The 11989-nt window shown below is 59.1% G+C and overlaps 1 protein-coding gene across 1 annotated transcript in view; it reads right to left on the bottom strand.

The window, feature by feature from the left end:
- Positions 1-5931: 5931 nt before the first annotated feature.
- ZNF536 (zinc finger protein 536) overlaps positions 5932-11989 on the bottom strand; it is a 151273-nt gene continuing 145215 nt past the window's right edge. The window contains exon 4 of the mRNA XM_054710670.1: positions 5932-6185. Within this exon, the coding sequence (XP_054566645.1) occupies positions 5932-6185 (254 nt within the window). The remainder of the gene's footprint in view (positions 6186-11989) is intronic.

The raw sequence follows: 11989 nt of genomic DNA, 5'->3' as shown, positions 1-11989 counted from the left end.
GCTCCCACACCCTGGGCCCGGCACAGCCCGACCCTCCGCGCCTAATTCCCGCCTCGTCCCCCCAGGAGCGCCTCTTGGCCGTGAATTACATCTGGAGGATGTGTGTGGACGCCCGGAAACCACCCCGTCAGCAAACAGAGCCTTGAAAGGCAGTAAGACAAGGCGGTGACCCCGGGTCACAGGCCTGGGAGGGGCCAGGTCAGCGGGGGGGCGGGGGGGACGGGCAGGCGCTGACCCGGCCGCGGGCTCCGTCCCCCGGTGCTCGCCACGCGCCGGCGGGACACGTGGTGCTAAGAGGCTCCTGATGAAATGAATCAGACGACAGGGTCGCGCATGGCCGGGCCCGAGGCCGGGGCAGGGATGGGCCCCTGTGGCTCTTTTCTGCCTTGACCCCTCAGAGGAGCCGGCTGGTTCCGAGGCCAGGCCCCCACCTGCCCGCAGTGACGGAGCCCCACCCCGCCTGCAGCCTGCCTTGCTCCCTGCCCCCCGGTCACTGCCCGTGACCGGTCCCCTCCGTCCAGTCCCCCCGCCACCCCCGGGGAGGGGAGACACTGGGAACGGCAGCCTCCCAGGCCCAGAGCCCCAAGTTGGGCAGGTCTGCTGTCGGGGCACCTGGCCCCCAGGTCAGTTGGACAGAAGTGCCCCCCGCTCCCCTACAGCCCTCCCTGCGCCCTGAGAAAAGGCCACCGAGCCGGGGAACCCACAGGCCTGCAGCTCTTCTCCTGGACTCTCTGGGGGCCTGTCAGCCAGCACAGAGGCCGGACTCGTGGGAAAGGCCAGCGGATGCAGAAAATGCAGCGCCCCCTCCCCCAGCAAGGTGCACCACCCGCCGCAGGCGGCTCCCACCCACTCCTTCCGTTTCTCCCCCGCCCCCCCGCGGAAGCCACCAAATATCAGTGTGTAAACAAAGAGGAGGCCAGGCTCTCGGCCGGCGTGGCTCAATGATTGAGCATCGACCTGTGAACCAGGAGGTCAGGGTTCCATTCCCGGTCAGGGCACAGGCTCGATCCCCCGTGTGGGGCGTGCAGGAGGCAGCCGATCAGTGATTCTCTCATCATCGATGTTTCTCTCTCTCCCTCTCCCTTTCTCTCTGAAATCAATAAAAAATATATTTAAAAAAAGAAGAAAAAAAGCCAGCTCTGACCCGAGGTGTGGGAAACCGTTGGTGGGGCTCTGGGCCTACTGTCCCTGTGTGTCCTTGACCTCCAAACACGACCTATCACCCTCGACCTGGTGACCCCTCTTCCTCCCACGGGCCGCCTTTCCTGGAGCCGCAGGAGGCGGACACGCTTCAGACAGATCACAGCAGCCCACTTCCTGCGGCCCCTTCCTCCCGGGCCCCCCGCCTCCCTCCCGGGCTCAGGGAGCTGCCGGCTCAGGTGGCGTGATGGCTGGAGCCTCTTCCGGCCTCTCCCCGCCCAACTCCTCATAACCCAGAGCATAAATAATCACGTGGCTTATAAACAGCCGTGGACAAGAGGCCGTAAAGCAACGAAGATATATTTATGCCTTTATGTCCGAGAAATATTTCCTAAAAACGACGGTTTTATTGGGTGTGGGTTGAATGGGGGGCTGTGTGTATACATAACCACCCCAAAGTTTTTTCCTGCTCCCCCCGCCGCCCCGACCCCAGCACTCGACTTAGCAAATTGATAAGGCTCCACGGGCAAGCTTTATTCGTCCTGACACGAGCCTATGACACTTTATAAAAAGAAGTAATCCGGAACAATCTCAGGTAATTAACACCTAGATAAACAAGCATAAATTCCTATATTGCATTTATTTGGACTACCACTCAAATATGCGTGAACCATGCTTTTTTAATTAAAAGATAAATCCATGTGACACTTAGCTTCAAACTTAATTATTCAGCATAGTATAATAAAAAATAGAGCCCATTAAATGTGTCTCACACTGTATTTCTGTATTAACAGCGAAACAGTGCGGTCGGGGATCATTTAAATTTCCCCCTCCTCTTCCTTTGCCTGTGATTTCCCTGGTCGCATAAGCCCTCCCCCCCCCCCCGCCTCCCCTGCCCCCCGCCCTCTCTCTGTCTCTCTCCTTTCTCTCAACAGGTGAAGAGAGTAGAACGGCACAAGCCCGACGTGGCGGCAGGCCCGGCGGCGACATGTGCATCCTGCATGAGGCCGTGCGATTTTCCCTTCCCATGGAGACATACCCGGTTCCCGGAACGTGCCGGCCCTCCTGCCCGGCGGTGCGGATCCCAGTATGCGAGGCTGGGTTCCGTGGGATGGTGCGTGCCATCTGCCCGGTGAGGGCTGCGTGACACACCGGCACATGCAGGTGTCCGGCGGGCGGGGAGCCTCCCCAACACAGGAGACAGGACAAGCGCCACCCAGCCCTGGGGACCAGCAGCCCCGGGGCGGGGCCCCGCCGGCTCGGGGGAAGGAGCAGGCTCCCAGGGCCGCTCAGCGAGGATGGGAAGTGATGAGCGTGGGACTGCGTGTGCCCTGGTACCCGTCAGCCGCTCCGTGGGTGGGCGGTGGTGAGAGGATTCGAACCCACGTCCCTCCTGGCCACCCCATGCCCCGAGTCCCTGGGCCGCCTTGGGCTTGGGGCGTCGTGTCTGTGGCGTTGTGACCCCTCCGTCCACCTCTTTCCCTGAGGGGCCACGCCCCGCCTCTCACCGTAAACCCGTGACTCACCTCGGCCGTTGGTGACAACAGGACTGCGAGGCTTCGTTCATTCCCTGCTGTTAGAATAAAATGTCCGGTGACCCCACATGTAAAAGAAACGGGGTGACGCGCAGGCTCCTGTAAAGGGGGCGCCTCTGTGACGAGGGTTCTCGGACCCTCCGATCCCGAGGCTGCAGCCGCGCTAACCCCCTGGGCTCAGGACCAACCCGAGGACCACAAACCGAGCCCCGCCCTGCCTGCCCCCTGCCGTGTCCGTGCCTCTGCCTTTGGGAGAGGGAGAAGTCAGACTCCTCTGATGATGTGGAGGCAAAAGACTTCCTTGCACTGAGTGATTTAAAAAAAAAAAACACCACTTTTTACCAGTAAAAGGGAATAATAGATCCCAGTGCTTTCCATGTCTGATGTAATTACTGTGATACGAAAAGCATTTTTATTTCCGCAGGTTTCACCTTATTGAAACTGGTGTCTGCCAGGCTTTCCAGAGACAGACGTCACACATGCACATGGGTGTGCATGCAGGCACATACATACATATACATGTATATGCACGAGTGTACACACAGGCACAAAGGCACACACGTGTGTGCGCGCACACACAGTCACACACACTCCTTATACTGCACAGAGAGTCATCCAGCTCAAGCCCCCGTGCGCAGGGCCCAGGGCCCAGGATACGGCCGGCCCGTTTTTTCCCTTTTCTCAGCGGGATTTGACTCGGTCTCACCAGTCCGACCAAGCTGCACGCCGGTCCTCCCCTTCCTGGCTGACAGACGGGACTAGGAAAAGAGGTTGTTTTTCCAGAGGTAGAGGTTTTATTGCATAAAACACTGGATGGAACGGGACTACTTCAAAGACATTTTATTCTAACAGCAGAAAGGAAACAGTCATTGCTGAAAAAACAACTTTTAATACTTTCTATACCAGAATAAAGTTCTGTCAACCGATGTATTATCATAATAAATAATGACCAAGAATAGACTTTAAATACAAAGTTGTCTACTTGTTACAAGCATCGCAACAAAACCCTCTACTCTACTGACCTCAGACTCCCCCGGAGAGCGCGCCTCCGCGGGGTGCGGGCGGGATGGGACCAGCATCACAGACCACAGGAGTCACGGGGGGAGGTGGGCGCGCGTGGATGGGAGGACCTGGTGACACGCGAGCCTGACACTGCGTCACGGCGCTGTCGCTGGTGTGTCAGAGGGGACGGGGTGGCAGCACGGGACCACGTGGGAGGAACACACACGCCACGACGGGGGGATGTTCCCAGTGTCACACACAGAATTATTATTGCCTGTCGCATCGGACGATGCTCAGAAGACACGAGAGATATGGAGGTTCCCAAAGTGCTAGAAATGGAATGTGGCTCTCATTTTTTTCCTGTTTTTTTTTTTCTTTTTACTTTTTTTAATCTTTTTTTTTTTTTTAATATATAGATATTTTTTTTTTCTTTGCTAAGATACCAAAGGCGGGGCAAACACACAGGAAGCAAGCGACCGGCACAGTCACCAAACACAGCAGCGCAGTTAAAACCCTAAAGCTCACTACAGTCGGACGTCTCAGTAACAGCTCGGTCCTTCCTCTAGGGTCACGGGAACCGTTGCATTAATGTATCCACTCGAGTTAAGTAAGGCAGTGAGAACTAGTCTAGAAAAAACGAGAAAGCAGCTGGCCCTGCGCCCGGCGGTCCCGGTGCGCAGCGGCCCGCGGACCGGCAGCCCAGCCCGGGGCGGCGACACCCCCAGGCGCGTGCGCCCCGACGTCCTGCCTCAGGAGGGCGAAGCGCCGTATTTACATCGTCGCAGTTCAGTGCCCGGTAAACTGCGGGAGGCAGAGCTGAAGTGCTTAAGGCCCTGGGTTTTGTCCTGTGCTCCCAGCCTGCAGGGGAGGAGGGACTCTTTTTTCCTTTCTCTCTTTTTACGTCTGAGGGTTCTGGTTTAGAAGCTGTGGCTTCATCGCTTCCCTACCCCACAAGCAGCAGCACCGGTTCTGGGTCCCTCACAGGACGGGCGGGAGAGGCCGGGCCTTCTCTCCATCCCAGCAGATTCAAGAATCACCCTTAACTAGTCTTTCTTAAACATCTTTTTTTTTTTTTTTTAAGGAGTTAAGTGTTTTATTATTGGCCCTCGAAGTCTCCCTCTGGGTGGTGAAGTGGTGAAGAACTTGATAAATTTGGAGTACCCAATCAGTAGAAAAATCTAAAATCTACAAAAATAGAGAACACATTTGTTTTACAAAAACAGACATTTCAACTCAAACCGTTTTCTCCATTAGCGGCCGGGAGCGGGGTGTCGGGATCCGCGCTTGAATCCGAGCCCCGTCGGAAGCGGTTCCGACGCGCGTGGCTGGCACTTTTCAACGCTAAGCAGCCTTCGCCCGCGTCCAATCTTTAGAAATCGGAACAAAAGCCCACCTTCCCACCCGGACACCCCTTTCCCTGTGTTGCCAGCGCCTCATATGGACGGGGGGGGCTAGTATTTCTGAACCGCATTTCAAAGAGTGTTCCCCTAACCTGCTTTTATTAGCCACCTTCTTTTTTATGAATCCAAAAATTAAAAATTAAGACAAACGAGGGGGGGAGAAAAGCACTTTCCTTGATACTGCAGTTTGAGCTAAAAAATTTAAAAAAGGGGGGAGTGGTAACTGCTCACCCCACCTGCCGTGGGCCTGCCCATCCCACCTGCCGTGGGCCTGCCCATCCCACCTGCCGTGGGCCTGCCCGCAGACACTTCCTGACGGGACGCGCTGAGCGAGGCCCGCGCACGGGAGGGGGACCCTCCGGCTCCGGTTTCCTGCGCAGCCGCCTGGCCCGCCTATTGATTTCCTGGGCCGTGCACTCCAGCCTGGCTGGCACCAATGCCGCCTGCACCCCCCCCCCCCCCCGCGCCCTCCTGGGGGTGCCAGGTCAGTGACACAGCGGGTGTCGGGTTTAGGGGCGTTTCTGACGGAGCGCAAGGGCCCCGCCTTCCAGGCCACACTAGGGCGCGGGGACGGTGTCGCTTCTCCGCTGCGGGCAGAGCATGGTTTTCGGACAAAGACGATGACGCTGGCGTGGGACGCGGCCCGGGAGGCCGCCTTCTGCCCACGGCCGTGGTTTGGAAGTCCTTGTTGCCGGGTAACAGTTTAGCAGCCATGGTCAAGGGCCGGGATCTGTTTTTAATATATATATATAGATCTCTCTCTAAATCTTTCAAACGTCCTATACACCAGTGGGGGGCGGGGGGTGCACGGGACCCCCGGATGCAGTGCGCAGCTCTCCTCCGGGCGCGCAGCCCTAGGCCTGGGCCAGGTGGCCGCCCGGGGCCGGCTCCTCGGGGGCCTGGCCGCCCTCCTCCGCCAGCTCCGCGGCCCCCGCAGCCGCCTCCTCCACGCCCGCCGCCTCCGAGTCAACCCGGGAGCGCTTGAACCTGCGGTCGGGGTACTGGCTGTTGTCGAAAGGCATGCGATGCACGCAGAGCACGTGGGTCTTCAGGTTCCCCTTCTGGGAGGCGCTGTAGGGGCAGTAGCGGCACTGGAAGGGCCGGTGACCTGCGGAGAGAGAGGCAGTCAGCTCGCAGCTCAGCCCCCTGCGCCCCACGCCCGGGGCTAGGGCCCCTGTCACCCACAGCCCCTGTCACCCATGGCCCCTGTTAGTCACCCATAGCCCCTGTCACCCATGGTCCCTGTCACCCACGGCCCCTGTCACCCACGGCCCCTGTCACCCACGGCCCCTGTCACCCATGGCCCGTGTCACCCACGGCCCCTGTCACCCACAGTCCCTGTCACCCACGGCCCCTGTCACCCACGGCCCCTGTCACCCATGGCCCCTGTCACCCACGGTCCCTGTCACCCACGGCCCCTGTCACCCACGGCCCCTGTTAGTCACCCACAGTCCCTGTCACCCACAGCCCCTGTCACCCACGGCCCCTGTTAGTCACCCATAGCCCCTGTCACCCATGGTCCCTGTCACCCACAGCCCCTGTCACCCACGGCCCCTGTTAGTCACCCACAGCCCCTGTCACCCACGGCCCCTGTCACCCACAGTCCCTGTCACCCACGGCCCCTGTCACCCACGGCCCCTGTCACCCATGGCCCATGTCACCCACGGCCCCTGTCACCCACGGTCCCTGTCACCCACAGCCCCTGTCACCCACAGCCCCTGTCACCCACGGTCCCTGTCACCCACAGTCCCTGTCACCCACAGCCCCTGTCACCCACAGCCCCTGTCACCCACGGCCCCTGTCACCCACAGCCCCTGTCACCCACGGCCCCTGTCACCCACAGCCCCTGTCACCCACGGCCACTGCTAGTCACCCACAGCCCCTGTCACCCGTGTTCCCCATTACCCATGTCATCAAAATCATGTGTCTTAAGACTTTGCAAAAGTCACCCAGCAAAGGAGAGAAAGGCGACCACTACATCTATTTGGACAAATAAGGAGTTACTAAGTGACCGAATTAGAGTAACACAGACAGGGATGGAGCAGATCTCTTCATCCAGCCAGAGGTCTTTTTTGTTTTTGATATGTTTTTATTGATTTCAGAGAGAGGAAGGGGGAGAGAGAGAGAGAGAACATCAATGATGAGAGAGAATCATGGATTGGCTGCCTCCTGCACACCCCACACGGGGTTATCGAGCCCCCACCCGGGCCTGTGCCCTGACCGGGAATTGAACCGGGACCTCCTGGGTCATCGGCCCACACTCAACCCCTGAGCCCCGCCGGCCGGGCCCTTCAGCGAGATCCTAAGGCAGACAGTCCCCACACCTGCAGCTCCCTTTGTTCAGGAAGTGGATGGTGGGTGTCTGGACGGGTACGGTGCATGCACTTCAAGAACAAGCACGGAGCCATGTGTCCCCCTGCTCACGGCTGAGATCCAGGAATGCGCTGCGGGTGCTGAAATCTGCATTTCAGATGACTTCACGTGTAATGAAATGTTGTTCTTGAGTTATTTTTCTCCAAACGTTGAAAAATGTAAGAACCACTCTTAGCTCTCCGTCTGTGGGAGGACAGACAGTCTATACAACTCTTCTCTTTTCTCTTATTTTTTTTTTATTTTTTTTGTTAATCCTCACCTGAGGATATTTTCCCACTGATTTTTAGAGAGTGGAAGGGAGAGGGAAAGACAGAGAGAGAAATATCGATGTAAGAGAGACACATCCATTGGCTGCCCTGACTGGGGCTGGACATTGAGCCTGCAAACGAGGTATGTGCCCTTGACTGGGAATCAAACCCACCACCCTCAGTCCTATGGGCTGACGCTCTAACCACTGAGCAACACCAGCCAGCGCTAACGAAGGTGGAGCTGGGAGAGCAGCTCTCGAAACCACACTTTTCTGGAAAGGCTCCGACTCGGAGCAGAGACGGGTCCCTGAGTCTCACCCTCGCGCTTGATGTCTGGGCCTTGGAGCTCAGCAGAAGCCACAGCCCGCCCTCCGGGAGCCGTGTAGCATCCGGTTGGGGAAGTCACCAGAGGACAACCCCGTCCCCGAGGCTGGGAGCCGTGGACGCTGTCCCACCCAGAGTCCGCCCGGAGCTGCTTTCATTTGCCCACAAAGTGAACAAGGACATCACGGGCCCGTCTCCCCGGGAGCGTGCACACGGCACGCGCAGCCCTTTTCCGAGAGCGGCTCCCAGGCGCCCCCGTACCTGCAAACAGTCTTGTCCCCCAGAAACCCGAGGCCCGGCCGACGTCTGCAGCTGAAACTCACCCCCACCAGTGCCCGCGGCGCCGGAGCGGCTCCCTCTCCACGGGCGTCAGGAGGGCTCGGTCCCTCGTCCTCCCAGACTGAGGGCCCAGGTCAACGCCTTCGACCTGGTGGACTCTCCGCTCGCCACACCCCCAGACCCGGCCGGGCCGTGCCCCTCCGCTCCCCCGGGAACCACGAGCGCCTCAGGAGCAGCCTCCCCCTGTGACCGCCTGGCCCCGAGCCTTCGGTGGCCGCCTGCCTTCCGAGGAACAGGCGGGCCTTCGGGCTCAGCCCTGACCGCCGTCCCGGCCTCCAGCGCCCCCCGATGGGTCCCGTGTCCTCGGAGAGACGGGAACTGGGTGTGGGCACATTTGCGTGTGCGTTTGGAGAAGGAGCCTCCACCACATGGGGGCATGAGGAACCTGACCTGGCCGCCCACCTTGCCAGGAGAAGCCATGCGGCCACAGGGTGCCACCTGAGGCCCAGGCCCACGCTCAATCTCTCACGTCTGTGGTAGCCTCACCTGTGAGCTCTAGGGCCATTCTGCCAAGGAGAGCTACCAGCCCATTGCACAGATGAGGAAGCTGAGGCTCAGCAAACCCGAACAGTTGGACTTGACAACAAATTTCCAGGGGCTACACCAGTGATGGCGAACCTATGACACGCGTGTCAGCACTGACACGTGTAGCCATTTCTGATGACACGCGGCCACATGCTGAGGATGAAACATTTGCTGCTCCTGAGGATGAAACATTTGCGACTAGAGTCTTGGAGTTAGTTTTTTCCTCAAAGTGCCACACTACCCGAGTTATGCTCAGTTTTTTGGCGAAGTTTGACACACCAAGCTCAAAAGGTTGCCCATCACTGGGCTACACAGTACCCAGATCCCGAATTCTCCCAAGTACTTCCTAGAACCATGATTGCAATGTGTTTTATAAGATACACACACACACACACACGTACATAAAAACACACATGCACACACAAGCATGTACACACATGTGCACACACAAACACATGCACACAACACAAAATATGAACACACATGCACATAAATACAGACATACACACTCAGACAAACATGTACATGCATGTGCATCCATGTATACACAAGAACATACATGCACACACCCTTCTGTGAGTTTTTGAAGGTCTGGCCACACTGAGGTAGGAGAAAGTTCTTTGAGGAAAGGAGGGGTCCCCCCCCCCAGTGAAGGTGACTGAGGAGCAGGTCACAGGTGGAGGGAGGCTCTGGGGGTGGGGGTCGGTGGTGGGGGCAGGGGGCAGGGGCCAGGCCCTCGGGACCCTGGGAAGCTGGGATCCCATGGGAGGAGGGAGGGGGGACAGCCCGCAGCCTGGTCCCATGTGCAGCCGGGGCCAGAGCCCGACAGGGCCGCCCGTGCCCAACCCCCACCCGCCCTCACCTCTCACTCCGAGGCCATCAACACCCCCATCACTCGGCGGAGAGTAAGTACATCATACGTTAATTTGTATTGTCACTGCGCCGTCCCGCCGCGGTAAAGAGCGCATCCATTTTTAATCCACTATGAATAATATATAAATATGTATACAGAGCAGAGGGTCAAGCGAGTGAGGAGAAAGCAGGGCGTCCATTGTTTATAACAAAAGTGGGAAACAGGGCGTTTTTCTCACTTCCTGCTCTCTGCCGGCTAGGAGAACGCCTGTCCTCGGGGCGCCATCCGTTAATTACCGCTGCGGGCTAGTCTGGGCTCTAGACCCCGAAACCTGGCCTCTTCTTGGGGGTGGGGAGGGGAGGGACTGCAGGGAGGGCCCTGCCTGGGGCGTCCGTCCCAGAGGGGCGAGGAAATGTCTGACACCCGCTCCCCAGGGCACATTTGGGGAGGGGGGAGGGGTTTATAGTGAAATGTGTCAGGTGTGCACGGCTGCCCGGTTCCGGTCAGGAGGTCACCTGGTGGTCTCAGAGCAGAGGCTCGGTCCCCCCCACCAGGGCCCTTGGGGTGCCTGAAACCAGGGGCACTTGCTCACTGTGCTGTGGTAAGAAAAGGGCGCCCCCTACAGGGCCGGTTGGTTATGTGAGGAGCGGGGCCCAGAGCGGGGATGGGGTGGGGTGGGGGGCGGGGGCCTGCAGACTCAGGAGCAGGTCAGGCCTGCAGGGCGGGGTCTGGGCCCCGAGCACCCCCACCTCTCCCTCGGAGCGTCTGCCCACGGGGGTCCATGCCCAGGTCCCCGCCGCCTCCTCCGGGCCCCCCAGCCTCGGCGCCACACAGCGTATGCAGATCTCTCTTCATTTCCCTAATTCCAGCAGGCAAGATGGCTCTCATCAGGCACGTAATTTTTGTTTTCAGTTTTCAAAAAAATATTCATCCATCTAATCAAAGATGCTAAAGCACTTCGGGAGATCCTGCTCTAAATGACTTTAGGTTTTCCTTTCCGTGATTCGGGTTTTAACTTAAAGCCCTCCCAAGGCTGTTTTACTCACTGAAAGTGAACAAACAAACCGAGGAAATCTGGGTAAAACACGGACTCTACTGAATAATAAAGCACCGATATTGGGCCACTGGTTGTTCAAATCACCCTGCTCCTGTCAGGTGTGGCAACAGGAGAACAGGGGAGGTGCCGGGGACACTCTGCGCCGCCCACACGCCGTCCGTGTGAACCTGAATCTACCAACATAGAAAGGTCACGTCCAAGCTTCCCTGCGTTCCGTGTGGCTGACTCCCATGGACCTGCCCTAACACACCAGCGCTTTCCTGGGGCCCGTGTGGTCGCCGTGGGGCTCCTGTGGAACATGCCACCAAACCCGCGTGGCGGGGCCAGGTCACACCCCGCACAGTCCGTGCTGCTGTTCGGCATGAATCTGAGTACGTGTGACGGGGACACATCTGCTCTCATGAAGGACCCACCGGCACGGTCCGCAGAAAGGGACACGGGACTGACGTTTACCCGGGAATCACCGTTTAAGGAGCGGCTTTTCTTCCGCCCCGTGCAGCACGCGGCCAGAGAGGACAGGGAGTCTCTGAGCAAAGGGGGGCAGAGCGTGAACCCCTCACCTCCCGGCCTGCAGGCGCCTCAGGCGCCGTCACACGTCAGTAACAAATGAGACGGAGACGGCGGCGACGGGCCGTGGCATCTCGAGGCAGGCACGAAGGAAAAGCCACCGTCTCCCCTTTCTCCTCTCTGAATCCCACGGCGGCAGGCTTCCCTTTCCGGCGGGCAGGGCCCAGAGAGGGCGGAGGCGTGGCAGGCGCCGGCACGCCCCCTCTAGCCCACCCGTCCCTCTAGTCACACAAACCCACACCCACACCCACGGCCCCGCTTCGGGACCTCGTGCAGCGCACAGCCCGCAGGCCATCTGGGTGCCATGCTCCCCTCGGCGTGGGGTCCCCAAAGTGCCAGCCCTGGGCCCCTTCACCCCCCACCAGACGCAATTCCACGGGGAGAGGGACGTGGGGGCGGGTGGGGGGAGCGGGTCAGAAGCTCAGGGAGGCCTTCGGGGACGGGGGACAGGCAGCCACGTGCCGGCCACACACACACACACGCACGCACACACACACACACACACACACACACACGCACACACACGCACGCCCCAGGTCTGCGAGCTGCTAACCTAAGAGGATCCGTTCAATCCGCAGCGCCCTCGTGTTCAGCTCCGTGAACGAACGCAGAGGCCTTAGAAAGGG

Source organism: Eptesicus fuscus, chromosome 21, assembly GCF_027574615.1.
Source record: "Eptesicus fuscus isolate TK198812 chromosome 21, DD_ASM_mEF_20220401, whole genome shotgun sequence".
Taxonomy (NCBI): Eukaryota; Metazoa; Chordata; class Mammalia; order Chiroptera; family Vespertilionidae; genus Eptesicus; species Eptesicus fuscus.
Note: the sequence above shows the minus strand (reverse complement) of the source record. Positions and strands in the feature narration are given on the sequence as shown.